The 13993-nt window shown below is 47.6% G+C and overlaps 1 protein-coding gene across 1 annotated transcript in view; it reads right to left on the minus strand.

Moving 5' to 3' along the window:
• Nucleotides 1-13101, minus strand: part of CRHR2 (corticotropin releasing hormone receptor 2) — a 203648-nt gene extending 190547 nt beyond the window's left edge. The window contains exon 1 of the mRNA XM_083579912.1: nt 12682-13101. Within this exon, the coding sequence (XP_083436038.1) occupies nt 12682-12750 (69 nt within the window). The 5' untranslated portion in view covers nt 12751-13101. The remainder of the gene's footprint in view (nt 1-12681) is intronic.
• Between the last annotated feature and the right edge of the window lie 892 nt (nt 13102-13993).

Genomic DNA, 13993 nt, shown 5'->3' on the forward strand with positions numbered 1-13993 from the left:
CATGCCATTAGTCCCTATTTGTTCACCCTCAAGGTTAACACTGAGCTTGTGCAGCTCCATGGGAAGAAGAAGCAACTGTGAAATAACGTATTTCACTGCGGCGACTTTTCTCTGCAGTTTGGGGGACCCATGAGGCAAAATGGCTGCCCATCCCTAAGGGAACCCACTGTCAACATGTTGTTGTTGTTTAGTCGTTTAGTTGTGTCTGACTCTTCGTGACCCCCTGGACCAGAGCACGCCAGGCACTCCTGTCTTCCCCTGCCTCCCGCAGTTTGGTCAAACTCATGCTGGTAGCTTCGAGAACACTGTCCAGCCATCTCCTCCTCTGCCGTCCCCTTCTCCTTGTGCCCTCCATCTTTCCAGCATCAGGGTCTTTTCCAGGGAGTCTTCTCTTCTCATGAGGTGGCCAAAGTCTTGGAGCCTCAGCTTCAGGATCTGTCCTTCCAGTGAGCACTCAGGGCTGATTTCCTTCAGAATGGAGAGGTTTGATCTTCTTGCAATCCATGGGACTCTCAAGAGTCTCCTCCAGCACCATAATTCAAAAGCATCAATTCTTCGGCGATCAGCCTTCTTTATGGTCCAGCTCTCACTTCCATACATCACTACTGGGAAAACCATAGCTTTAACTATACAGGCCTTTTTGGCAAGGTGATGTCTCTGCTTTTTAAGATGCTGTCTAGGTTTGTCATTGCTTTTTACCCCAAGAAGCAGGCATCTTTTAATTAACTGCTGTCAACATGGCTTTCCCTAAAGAATTCTGGGAGCTGTAGTTTGTTTAGGGTGCTGAGAGCCATTATTAGGAGATTCCTATTCCCCTCAGAGTACTACATTCCCCTGAGTTCCCTGGGAAGGGGGATTGATTGCTAAATCACTCTGGGAATTGTAGAATGGAGCACACTGCATTTTCAAAATAAAAAGAATATGAACCTTCACCCACACATTGTTTCTTTCATGATGTGTTTTGCCACAGTATACTGTGATGTTTGCATTGTGTGTTTTGTGAGGGGAACGGGGGGGGGGGGTCTCCTATCAATACTCGGGCACCCTGAGCAAACTACAGTTCCCATGATTCTTTGGTTTCCAGCATACCTGAAGGAGCATCTCCACCCCCATCATCCAGCTGTTTGATGTTTTATCATGTTTTTAATATTCTGTTGGGAGCCGCCCAGAGTGGCTGGGGAAACCACTCTGGTATACAGTGGTACCTCGGGTTACAGACGCTTCAGGTTACAGACTCCGCTAACCCAGAATAGCACCTCAGGTTAAGAACTTTACCTCAGGATGAGAAAAGAAATCGTGTGGCGGCAGCAGGAGGCCCCATTAGCTAAAGTGATACCTCAGGTTAAGAACAGTTTCAGGTTAAGAACAGACCTCTGGAACAAATTAAGTTCTTAACCCTGTTACGAAAAAGGAGCAATGCTGCTGAGTGCTCCAGATGGCTGGAAAGCCAAACAGGATGTTGATGTTTTGGGACTGTACCGTGGGAACAAGGGACAGTCTATTATGTGCTCTGAGCACCGGATGTTAGCTCAGAGTGTCACATGACCCTGTACTGGAAGTACATGGGTGGAGTTTTTCTCTCTCTGGCTGCTGATATCAGAGGGTACAGACATGTTTTCTCTGTACTGCTGGAACGACAGAAATAAAGACATGTAGATATATTTCTGTCTGTCTCTTTCCCCTCCCTGGGAGAGGAGGGGGAGGAATGGTGTGTTCTTCTTTCACGTTGGGAAGAATCGCCGATTGGAGACCTCCCTTGATCCTGCCGGGAGTCGCAGACAGGAGGTCACAAGGATTCAAGCCGGGCACCTGGAGGGTGGCCAAATTCCTCTGATATATGGCTTGATATCATTATATGGTAGCAGAAGCTGCTGGTTATCTGATCCATGGGAATCAGCATGAGAGGTGAGAGGTTGATGGATCGTGTGCCATCCTCTGCACCAAGGAAAGAAGATAACGTCTGCAATTGCAGCCAGAAGCTGAACAGACGGCTGGCCCCAAGAGGGGGTGTTTTCCAAGCAACGGAGCCCCGAAAAGGTATGCTGAATATCGGGCTAAAAGTGTGAATGCAGATTGATTTATTCTCTGGTTCACGAGAGAGCTGCGTTTGGAGAAAACAGCTCTGAGAGCCTAGCCTTGCATACCAGGCATATTTGCGGTGAGATAACGAAGAAGTATGCACAGTTGCTAAGCAACGACAGTCAGGAAAGTGGAAAACTACTGACACCTGGGGCTGGCTCAGTCAGAGCCGGGAAAGCGAAAGTTGTTTTGACTTTGAGACAGCTTGGAGATTGCCTGCCTGAGAGAGAGGCAGAAAGACAGCTCAAAAAGGAGCTTTTGGGATTTTACTAGCTCGAGGGTGAAGAGCTGAGACTTGGATTCAAAATGGATGCCAAGGACAGGGGGAGGGAAGAACGGAGTTCTAATTCCCCCACTGATGTTGCTACTGGAGAGAATGCTGTAGCTTTGAACGTTGTCCGATGCTACAATTGCGGACAGGCTGGGCATCTTCAGCGGAGCTGCAAGAAGCCACGCCAGCCGAAAGGAGCGAAGGGCCGCTCAGCAAAGCCTGAGGCAGCAGGCAAAGGTCAGACCAAGTCGTCGGTGAAACCTGCAAAGGCCCTGATGGCGAAAGGAACCACGCCAGATGTTGGACACTCTTTTGTAATCGATACAGGCTGTAATTTTCATATGTCCCCACACAAGGGACTCTTTTCGACGTTTAAGAAGCAAAGCTTCGCTGTGGAACAAGCCAACGGTCAGAAGCTGGAAGCGACCGGGGTTGGAACTGTGTATCTTAAGAGTCTGAACCTGACTATACACAATGTTTACTTGGTTCCTGAATTGAAGTTCAATCTGCTGAGTGTTTCGCAGATTGCAAAGAAAGGACTGAAACTGTCCTATGATGATAAGAGCTGCAAGATCTTCAAAGATGGAGAGTTATATCTTTCTGCCAGACAGAAAGGTGGACTGTATTTGTTGGACTTTGAGCAAAGTGATTACATGGAATGTAATTCTGAGTCTAACTTGATTTCTCTTGCAGGTGTGACCAAGACGAGCGCCAAGAAGGTGGCCAGGGTCGACAGAGCGTTTCAGCGGGTGTATGCTGATGTGATTGGTCCTCTAGAACCATCTAGAGGCAATGCAAGATTTTATCTTGTGTGTGTGGATCATTTCTCTAACTTTGTCTGGGTTTATGTGTTAAAAAGGCCACAGGAAGCCTTGGAAAGGTTTCAGGAGTTTTGTGACAAGGTTAAAGACATGCATGATGCTAACATTGATTGTCTTTTGACAGATGAGAAGCAGATTTTTCTTTTACAGGATTTCCAGAGGTTCCTGCAGAAGAAAGGAATTAGACACAAGGTTGCTGTTTCAGCGGAAGCGTGGAACAGGGGTGTCTGTGTAAAAGTGAACAAAGAATTGCAAAAGGGAATGAATGCGCAATTGCTTAGTTCACATCTGCCACATGAGTTCTGGGCGGAGTCACTCATGTCGTTTTGTCATGCGTGGGTGAGAAAGGTTTCAAAAGAGTTGGGAAGTTCTCCTTTTGAGAAACTGTTCCAGAGAAAACCTTCTGTTGCCCATTTCAAGGTTTTTGGGTCTCATGTGAGGACAGAAGCTCCAGGTGGAGTAAAGAATGCCAGAGGCATTTTTGTGGGATATGAAAAGGGTCTCTACAGAGTAATTTTGTCTGAATCTGGTCAGGTGATTCTCACAAAATTTCTAGAGAGTGCTCCTGAAAAGGAGAGAGTGATAGTGCACACATTTCCCACAGAGGACGATTCAGATGATGATGATGATTTTACAGAGTACAGTGGTACTGAGAGCGACAGTGATAGCTCAGAGAGCTCTGTTGTCACAGTCATTGAGAGGAAATCTCACACAATGGATAGACCTTCACAGGTGAAGGTTGAACCACTGTTTACTGTTGGAACTGGTTCTCCTAAGAGTCCTGAGACAGAACCAGTGAGCAGAGAGGATCAGCACCTCATACGCAGGTCTGAGAGAGTCACAAAGGGTGAACCACCCAAAAAGGTACTCAGAAGAGTATGCTAATTTAGCTGTTGCATGTGTTGCTGTTGTACACAACCGAGGACAGGTTGGAGCTGTGTCTAAGTCAGAGACAAAGACACAACAGAGAGTTGCTAGCCAAGGTAATGCAGATGCACTCATTCCTTGGAAGCCAGACAACCAGAGAGGTACACTGGGGAAACCAGTGGCGGGTAGTTCCAAGGGTGGAACTAAAACAACAGGGGAGTGTTATGTGTATAACAACTGTTTGTTTTCTTCTCTGGATCACGCTATGCATGCCGCAACACGCATTGATTCTTTTGGGGGAGGTTGTTACGAAAAAGGAGCAATGCTGCTGAGTGCTCCAGATGGCTGGAAATAAAGACATGTAGATATATTTCTGTCTGTCTCTTTCCCCTCCCTGGGAGAGGAGGGGGAGGAATGGTGTGTTCTTCTTTCACGTTGGGAAGAATCGCCGATTGGAGACCTCCCTTGATCCTGCCGGGAGTCGCAGACAGGAGGTCACAAGGATTCAAGCCGGGCACCTGGAGGGTGGCCAAATTCCTCTGATATATGGCTTGATATCAACAAACCCGAGGTACCACTGTAAATTTATACCCGGCAGTGGGAATGTGTTCTATAGTTTAAGTCAGTGTTTCTCAAACTTTGGTCTCCAGCTATTTTTGGACTTCAACTTCCATCATCCCTAGCTAGCAAGACCATTGGTCAGGGACGTTGGGAACTGTAGTCCAAAACATCTGGAGACCAAAGTTTGAGAAATGCTGGTTTAAGTCTGTGGCATGTGAAGGAATATTTCATTTTTGTCTGTCCTGAATACTGCAGCCTTGTTGGATGTCCCTGAGATGTGGTGTTGTGAGAGAGGGAGAAATGTTTTTTTCTTTGTCCACCCTTCGTACATCAATGTGCAATTTTGTACACTTCCATCAGGTCAACTCTTACTTGCGATTTCTCTGAACTAAACACCCCACTTTCCTCACAATAAACAGTTTTTCACTGGGATCTTTTCGTTGGGAGAACTGTCCATTTATTCTTGCTCTCGGCTTCCTGTTGTTTAACCAGTTCCTGGTGTGCAAGAAAATTTCCTGGTTTTGCCAACACCTCATATTGATAGAGAACAACATACCACACAGTGGCTTTTACAAAACAAAATTCACATCTCAGAAGTCTCAGAGCTGTCTGGCAAATCCGTTTGGCACTTCTCAACCAGACAAGGAGGCCCTAGGCACTACTGCAGACCTTCATGAATATTTACTGTTTCCAAAGAACTACAAAACGCTGGCTTGGATAAACTCTATTTTTAATGGGTTTTCTCTTTCATTTAGCCTACATCTTAAAAAAAAACCACCCCAAAAACACTGAGAACAAAACCCATGTTTAAATTATTCAGGAGGCATTCTTGTACATCTCAACAGATTCAAGAAGAATAGCGTTAATTTTTAAAAACTCGGGAAGGTCAACTAGCGGTTAGGATATCATCCACCCTCAGGTATATTTTGCTAAGCCTCCCCTAAGGTAAAGGTAAAGGGACCCCTGACCATTAGGTCTAGTTGTGGCCGACTCTGGGGTTGCAGGGTTCATCTCGCTTTATTGGCCAAGGGAGCCAGCGTACAGCTTCCGGGTCATGTGGCCAGCATGACTAAGCCGCTTCTGGCGAACCAGAGCAGCACACGGAAACACCGTTTACCTTCCTGCCAGAGCAGTACCTATTTATCTACTTGCACTTTGATGTGCTTTCGAAATGCTAGGTTGGCAGGAGCAGGGACCGAGCAACGGGAACTCACCCGGTCACGGGGATTCGAACCGCCAACCTTCTGATCGGCAAGTCCTAGGCTCTGTGGTTTAACCCACATCGCCACCCGCGTCCTAATAACTCCAGTGACTCCGTTCTACCTTCATTTGTAGGAGGAAGCCTGCTTCTGAATGCCACAGGAGTCGTGACCACACTAGAAAGATGCAACTGTTAAAGCTGAAATTAATGCAACATAAATTTACCCTCAGGTAACAGTTCTGAAGTGTTTAAAAACATTAAAATGACTAGCAAGCAGACCTCCAGCGCAGTAAAAATCTAGAAGTATTCCTTCCCCTTTTAACTCGGGTGAAGCTGTGCATTTTTACTTGTTCATTGGTCTTCTATTGGGCCAAAAGATCAAGTTGGCTACTGTGTTAAAACCCTCTTTTGTTTGAGCACATTCAAATGGCTCCCCCAGAGCAGCAGAACAAACACACAGCCAAAACTCGAGAAGTCAAGTGTTTGCCAGAAATCCCATTAATAGACACTTATTCCTCCAGCCACTCATTCATACCGGGAGGAAAACTGGGGTGAAATTCCAGCTTAAACAAGCCTCATAACCAGATATTATAGCTTGAAAAAGCTTTACCTGCATTCCAGCTTTTACAGGATGCCCTGCAATATGTATTTTTGACAGAGACCAAGGGTTCAACTTTTCATTTTTTCATACTGTCCTATCAGATGCCTCCAGGAGGCCCAGAAATGATGTGAAGAACATGAGACCCTACTGGGTCAGGCTGGTGGGCCATGTTGTCCAGCTTCCTGATCTCACAAGGACCAGCCAGATACCTGTGGGAAACTGGCAAACAGGATTCGACGACAAGAACCCTCTTCCCTCTGGTGAGAAATTTTCTAAGAGGCTTAGAGAAGTCTCCTGCAGTGCAGGAAGAGCTACTTCATGCAGGAGCTACTCACAAGTAAGCCTCTTTCCCCAAATAATACTGGAAGGTGTCGTTTGTTAAGGGTGCTTAAAGCTGTTAGGAGAACCCCTATTCCCCTCCCAGGGCTATAATTCCCAGAGTGATTTAACAATCTGTCCCTCTTCACAAAGAACTCTGGGAAATGCGGCTCAGAGGGAGGAACAGAGAGGTCTCCTAACAGCTCTCAGTACCCTGAACAAACTACACCTCCCAGAATTCTTTGGGGGAAACCATGACTGTTTAAAGTGGTACACTACCGCTTCAATGAGAGCTGGACCATAAAGAAGGCTGATCGCCGAAGAACTGATGCTTTGGAATTCTGGTGCTGGAGGAGACTCTTGAGAGTCCCCTGGACTGTAAGAAGATCACACTTATCAATTCTGAAGGAAATCAGCCCTGAGTGATCACTGGAAGGACAGATCCCGAAGCTGAGGCTCCAATACTTTGGCCACCACATGAGAAGAGAAGACTCCCTGGGAAAGACCCTGATGTTGGGAAAGATGGAGGGCACAAGGAGAAGGGGACGACAGAGGACGAGATGGTTGGACAGTGTTCTCGAAGCTACCAGGGTGAGTTTGACCAAACTGCGGGAGGCAGTGGAAGACAGGAGTGCCTGGCGTGCTCTGGTCCATGGGGTCATGAAGAGTCAGACAGGACTAAACGACTAAACAACAACAACAGCAACCGCTTCAACAACACGTGTGGTAGCCAGGGCACATCGTGTTCCTATTGCATACTCAGATACCAGGGATGCGGGTGGCGCTGTGGTCTAAACGACTGACCCTCTTGGGCTTGCCGATCAGAAGGTCAGCAGTTCGAATCCCTGCAACAGGCTGAGCTCCCGTTGCTGTGTCCCAGCTCCTGCCAACCTACAGTTCGAAAGCACGCCACTGCAAGTAGATAAATAGGTACCGCTGCAGTGAGAAGGTAAATGGCGTTTCCATGCACTCTGGTTTCCATCACGATGTCCTGTTGTGCCAGAAGCAGTTTAGTCCTGCTGGCCACATGACCTGGAAAGCTGTCTGTGGACAAACGCCGGCTCCCTTGGCCTGAAAGCAAGATGAGCGCCTCAACCCCATAGTCGCCTTTGACTAGACTTAACCGTACAGGGGTTACCTTTTTACCTACTCAGATACCTTGAGAGACTACATTTGCCAAGACACCTTGCTGATTGCACACATTCACAAGCTTGCCCTGCATTTTGTGTTGAAGAAATTCGGGGAAACCGTGCTCATCTTGTAATATAATTGAACATTACAAGATGGGGAATGTTTGCATTATGAACTGTATAAATCACTATGTGGAATCTGACTCTATTGAGTCATGGCCAATCCTGAACGGACCCATCAGGAAAGGAATAAGAGCCATTCCACACATGACACAGCCACCAAGTGTACTTTCAATGAGGAACTGAAAACTTTCTGATACATGTACCCTGATGATACATTTGTTTGATTATTAAGTTACATTTTGTGGCTAACTTAAAACAAAAAAAGTAGTTGCGCATCTGAAAACAGAAAGTCAATTCCTTAAGTCAAAGGCGTGTGAACTGCTGCAAAGCGATGCCATTCCCCAAATATTTTTTTGTTTTTCCAGAGCTGCAGAATATCTTCGCCTCAAACTGTCAAACCATCGCTACAGATTAAGGTTTCATCAGAAATTAAAATTCAGCCTACATTGTTTCACACAGTGGTGGGGATTTATGCCTGGTTATAATTTGTATGTTTTATTTTATTTTAAAAAGGCAACCACATCCAGCTTTTGCACAGAACTGCAACTTGGTGGGGGACTACGGTTCTCCAGATGTTGTCAAAATCCAACTCCCATCTGCCCCAACCAGCATGGCCAATGATTGGGAACGATGGGAGTTGTAGTCTGACTAGGTCAGAGGCTCCTCCATCCTTGCTTGTAGATACTATCTTATCAGAAGGTCCATTCCATATGATATAGGAACAGGGTCTTCACTGTGGTGGCACCTACCTTTTGAAATCCCCTCCCATTAAATATTATTCAGATGCCATCTCTACTGTGTTTCTGAAACCTACTAAACATCTTTCAACATGCCCCTTAAGCAGAGATATTCATCCCAGTCTACACCCAAATTGGAATTGTTTTTAATTGTTTTCATATATATGGATTTTGAGATCTTTTTATTGCATTATTTAATCACTGATGTATTTGACACCCTGGCCTCTTATAGAATCACAGAATCGTAGAAGGTTTTATTTACACATATCATAGAATCATAGAATTGTAGCATTCGGAGGGACCCTGAGGGTCATCTAGTCCAACCCCCTGACTCCAACTCCCATAAGCCCAAACCAACAAGGCTAATGGTCAGGGATGATGGGAACTGTAGTCCAGAAACTTCTGAAGGTTCACATGCCTCACAGGTTCCACACTTGGAGATAGTACCAAGCTAGAGGGATGCATAATCTGAGTTTCTATAAGGCAGTTTCCTGTGTTACAAAGCAGACATTAAGCTTTCCTAATTGCCAGATTAAAAACAAACCCCAGAATTTGCATTAAATATTAAAATTCCATTACTTTCAAAGTCTGGTCCAAATCATTCTGGTAGCCATTCCAAAATCCACTGAACTTTCAACAAAATCTACTTACGAGACATGCTTGCCTGAGCAAACATTATGTATTGTCAATCATGTTGTTTGTAACATTCCATCCTTTACACCCCAAACTGTATGCATTCTTAGTGATGACTTAATTTCTTGCACTATCTTTAGCTGGTACAAAACATATGTATCCACACACAAATGATACAAATGTGGAATGTAATTCACTGAGAGCAGTCAAGTACAACATTCCTTGTAACGCTAGAGAAGACATACAGGGGAATGTTTGGTCCAGCCAGTTGAAAACTTCCTGTTTTCCTCTTGGCTGGAGCATCCTTCGTTTTGCATGTGACTAGAGGTGGGCATAACCTTAAACTGTCCAGGTAACAAAAGGACAAGGCATGCTGCCGCACCTTCTCTTTTTCACTTCCTTCTTTGTTTGACCAGCTTTTAGCTAGGACTGCTCTGGTAGCTCTCAGCTAGCAGAAGCACTGGAATTATTCCCCCATATGGGGTAGATCCACATGTACATATCTGTAACTAAGTCTGCCTTTGGGGATCCAACTGTGAACTGATGTGAGTAAACTTCTTTTATTGACTTTAAATAAGATTGCTGTGTCTTTATTCTTTTAAGAGGGATAAAGGAGAACTTACAAGGAACATACAATTCAATACTGAATTGTATGATAGTGAGAGGCTTACATAAGCCTGCAACCAGCTATCTGCTGTGCATATTAGAAGGGGAATGTAAACTCTGCTAAGTAAAGGAAATTGCTAGCACAAGTTAAAAGGTAAAGGGACCCCTGACCATTAGGTCTAGTCGTGACGACTCGGGTTGCGGCGCTCATCTCGCTTTCCTGCCCGAGGGAGCCGGTGTACAGCTTCCGGGTCATGTGGCCAGCATGACTAAGCCGCTTCTGGCAAAACAGAGCAGCACACGGAAACGCTGTTTACCTTCCCGCCAAAGCAGTACCTACTTATCTACTTGCACTTTGACATGCTTACGAACTGCTAGGTTGGCAGGAGCAGGGACCGAGCAACGGGAGCTCACCCCATCGTGGGGATTCGAACCGCTGACCTTCTGATCAGCAAGTCCTAGGCTCTGTGGTTTAACCCACAGCGCCACCCGCGTCCCTATTCGTAAGCGCAACTTAGGAAGGATATTAATAAACAATATATCCTCTCCTGCCACCCTAAACATTCCCACAACAAACACATTTGTATTGTTGACACTTTTCAGTCACCTCCCTTTGTCCACCAAATCGCTATTCTCATGAGCAACACATGCCTTCAGGGCATGGCATAATGGAGCTAACTTCTTGAATATCTAAGCAGATTTATTTGGCCCGATCCACACCTGGGCAGGAGGCAGCCTAGCAGTTTTAAGCATTGGAAGTGGAATATACATTTGTATTCGTCATGCAGGAGTGCAACCATCCAATTATTTAGCTATACACTACAAAACCCATAGTGCAGTGCAACCAAGAGGAATGGAACATGGGGAAAGACACCCAAGGAACTGAAATTGACACACAATCAGAACCAGCTGAAATTATCAGCCACACTACTGTGGGAGCACAACAACAAAAATGGACGCCTTCCAAAAGGTTTGGCTCATACATATTTCCTAAGCAAAGTCCCAGACTCTCTGCACTGCACACATACGGCATCACTGGAGAGCTTCAGATCATGTGCCCCAGGAAGGGCAGGTATTCCACCCTGGAAAGCCATCTGAACCAAGCACAATGGAGTGTGGTCCTTGTTAGCAATGTGATCCACTGACACAACCTATTATGTAACAATAACAATTGCCTCCTAAGCCCATCTCAAGGCAATGTGCAGAATGTAATAAAAAAACAGATCTGCAAGCACTGAGCAGTAGACAAATTTAATAAAGGATAATAATAATTTTTAAAAGATGCATCTTCAGTGTTCACCCAAAGCTGTGCAGTGAAGCAGCCAGATGTACCTCTGCAGGGAGAGATTGCCACAATTTAGGGGCTGCTGCAGAGAAGGCCCTGTCTGAAGGATGGCAGTGGATCTACCAGAAGAGACCCCTCTGCTGATTTTAACACCTGAGAGGGTCCGTAGGAGAGGAGGCTATCTCTCAGATATTTGGGGTCTAGGTTTGGGCCTTAGGGACCCCCAGTTCAAAGGAAGTCCCAGTGTGAAAAGGTGCAGTTGCAATCACCACTGGGAACAAACGAACAAACTTCACCATAGGCTGAAATCTGGATGTGACCATCTTTTTAGGGTGCAAGGCGGTTAATTATAATAACCCTAATAATTATGAAGGGGGCTTGATTCAAAGCACACGGGAGCTGAATCCCAGAGCTTGTTGTTAACAGCAGGACTTGTCCCTCACCCCATGAGCAAGGTGATTATTAAACGCATCTAAAAAGAGGTCCTCTGTTCATGTGCAGATGTTTTCCATTCTTCTTACTTCAGGGAAGGACCACCAACTTTGGGTGTGTTGTGGAGGCAATTGCACCTCAAAGCAAGTAGGGAAAGATAGCAGTGAGTTCCCTGATTGTGTTATTTTTAAAAAGAAACTGATAATAAAAACGGGGGGAAGGGATTGCTATGGAGGAATAAAATAAACTGGCAGGGAGTGAGAGAGAGAGAACATAAGAAGACCCTGACTGTTAGATCAGGTCAAAGACCCCTCTAGCCCAGTATCCTGTTCTCACAGCTGCTGTCCCTACCTCACAGGCTTGTTGTGAAGATAATGTGAGATGTGTGTGCACATGTGCGGAAACCATGTACGCCACCTCAGGGCGAAAGCAAGACACAAATATAGAAAGAAAGAAGGTGGCAGGTGTCCACAAGCAGGACCTGAGCACAACAACCCTCTCCTCAGCTGCATTAAAAGCGGGTTGGACTGGATGACCTTTGGAACCCCTTCTAACTCTGCAATGATAGTATGAAATAAATAGCCCCAGCGTTCCTCTGTGCCCTGCAATGTGCTCCCCGCTCCCCTTCCTTCCTGGGGGGCGCGCAATACCCCTTTCCTGCTACCTATGGGCCTTCACCCCCCCCCCGCTCCCAACCACTGGGGATGGGACAGCAAGGCAGGCGTCGCAGACATGTGTACCAGAGCATCCTCGTGGCGCGCGCAAGGTCCGCGGCAACATCTCCAGGTAAGGCTTTTTTTGGGGGGGGAGGGGAAAAAACCCGGAGAGCCGCTGCCGGTCCGTGTCGACAACACGGAGCTGGCCGGACCAAGCAACCAACCAACCAAGCAGCTTCGCAGGTCCCTAACTGCAGGTGTGAGCTAGGTGCGCGCGGGGCGGGGGGGGGGGGTTCCCCGTAGAGGCGCCTCTTCCTCCCCTCCCCCGCAGAGGAAAGAGACCTCTCTTCGGCCACTTACCGGCAGCAGGAAGAAGAAAGCGGCGGGGAGCGCTCGGGGGCTGCGCGGCTGGGCCGAGCGCCTCCCCATGAGGGCAGCCTCCGGTGCCGGCCGTCCTTTCCGCCTCACGCCCGCCCCGAGCGCGTCGGCTCCGGCAGGGACAAGCGCATCGCAGGCGCCCGGAGCCGCCGCTAATAAGAGGCCAGTCCCAGGCAAACTAACTTCCTCTACTGCCGCAGAGCCGCCGCCTTCTCCTGCGCTCGCTGCGCGCTCCGCCCGAGGCTGCCTCGCTCAGGTCCCCCCTCCCCGCCCTTGAGCATTCAGGAGGAGGCAGCAGGAGGGAGAAACTCCCGTTGCCTTCGGTTGCAGGGTCCCCCCTCTCTCTGTGTGTGTGCTAAGATCACAGATGAGGAAGACAAGAGGACCTCTGAGCAGGTGCACAGGGCCTCCCCACCCCGCGCCTCCAGAAAGCTGCCCACTGACCCGGTGTCGTGGTGGCACTTCTCACGCGGGCGAGAGCGCAGGTTTTATGGAGAGCTCCTGGCTTCAGGAAGCAGGGCTGGGGTGGGGAAGGTATTCAGAGAGAGAGAGCGGGGTGTGGGGGCTCCTGGGCACGTGCAAAGCGATCTCCCCTCTCTCCACCGAAGCACCACAATCAGTCCATTCGCGGACTGGGGTGTATGAGTTGCCAGCAGGTCAGCCTCCGTGGGTATCTGGAGAACAAGAAGAGCTCTGCAGGATCTGGTCCATCTGGTCCAGCAACCTGTTCTCCACAGTTGCCCATGAGAAGTCCACCAGCAGATTGTTTCCACAGCAAGCAGGGACCCCAGAAGCTCTTGGGGTCCCAGGAGGAAGATTCAGACCAGTGCAACGCAAGCCTAGGCAGGTCAGCACAGAAGCAGAATTCTGTGGGGTTCACTCTCAGGTGAGCTATGTTTAGGATTGCAGCTCTAGAGAAGCAGAGACTTTGGGTCCCTAGAGCAGGGGTCAGCAAAATTTTTCAGCAGGGAGTCGGTCCACTGTCCCTCAGACCTTGTGGGGGGCTGGACAATATTTTGAAGGGGAAAAAATAATGAACGGATTCCTACGTCCCACAAATAACCCAGAGATGCATTTTAAATATAAACACACATTCTACTCATGGACAAACACGCTGATTCCCGGACCAGCTGATTCCTGGGCCAGCTAGTTTTAGAAGGCAATTGGGCCAGATCTGGCCCCCGGACCTTAGTTTGCCTACCCATTGGTAAAGGTAAAGTGGCCCCTGACCATTAGGTCCAGTTGTGACCGACTGGAGTTGCGGTGCTCATCTCACTTTATTGGCCGAGGGAGC

Source organism: Podarcis filfolensis (assembly GCF_964270895.1).
Source record: "Podarcis filfolensis genome assembly, chromosome: 12".
Taxonomy (NCBI): Eukaryota; Metazoa; Chordata; class Lepidosauria; order Squamata; family Lacertidae; genus Podarcis; species Podarcis filfolensis.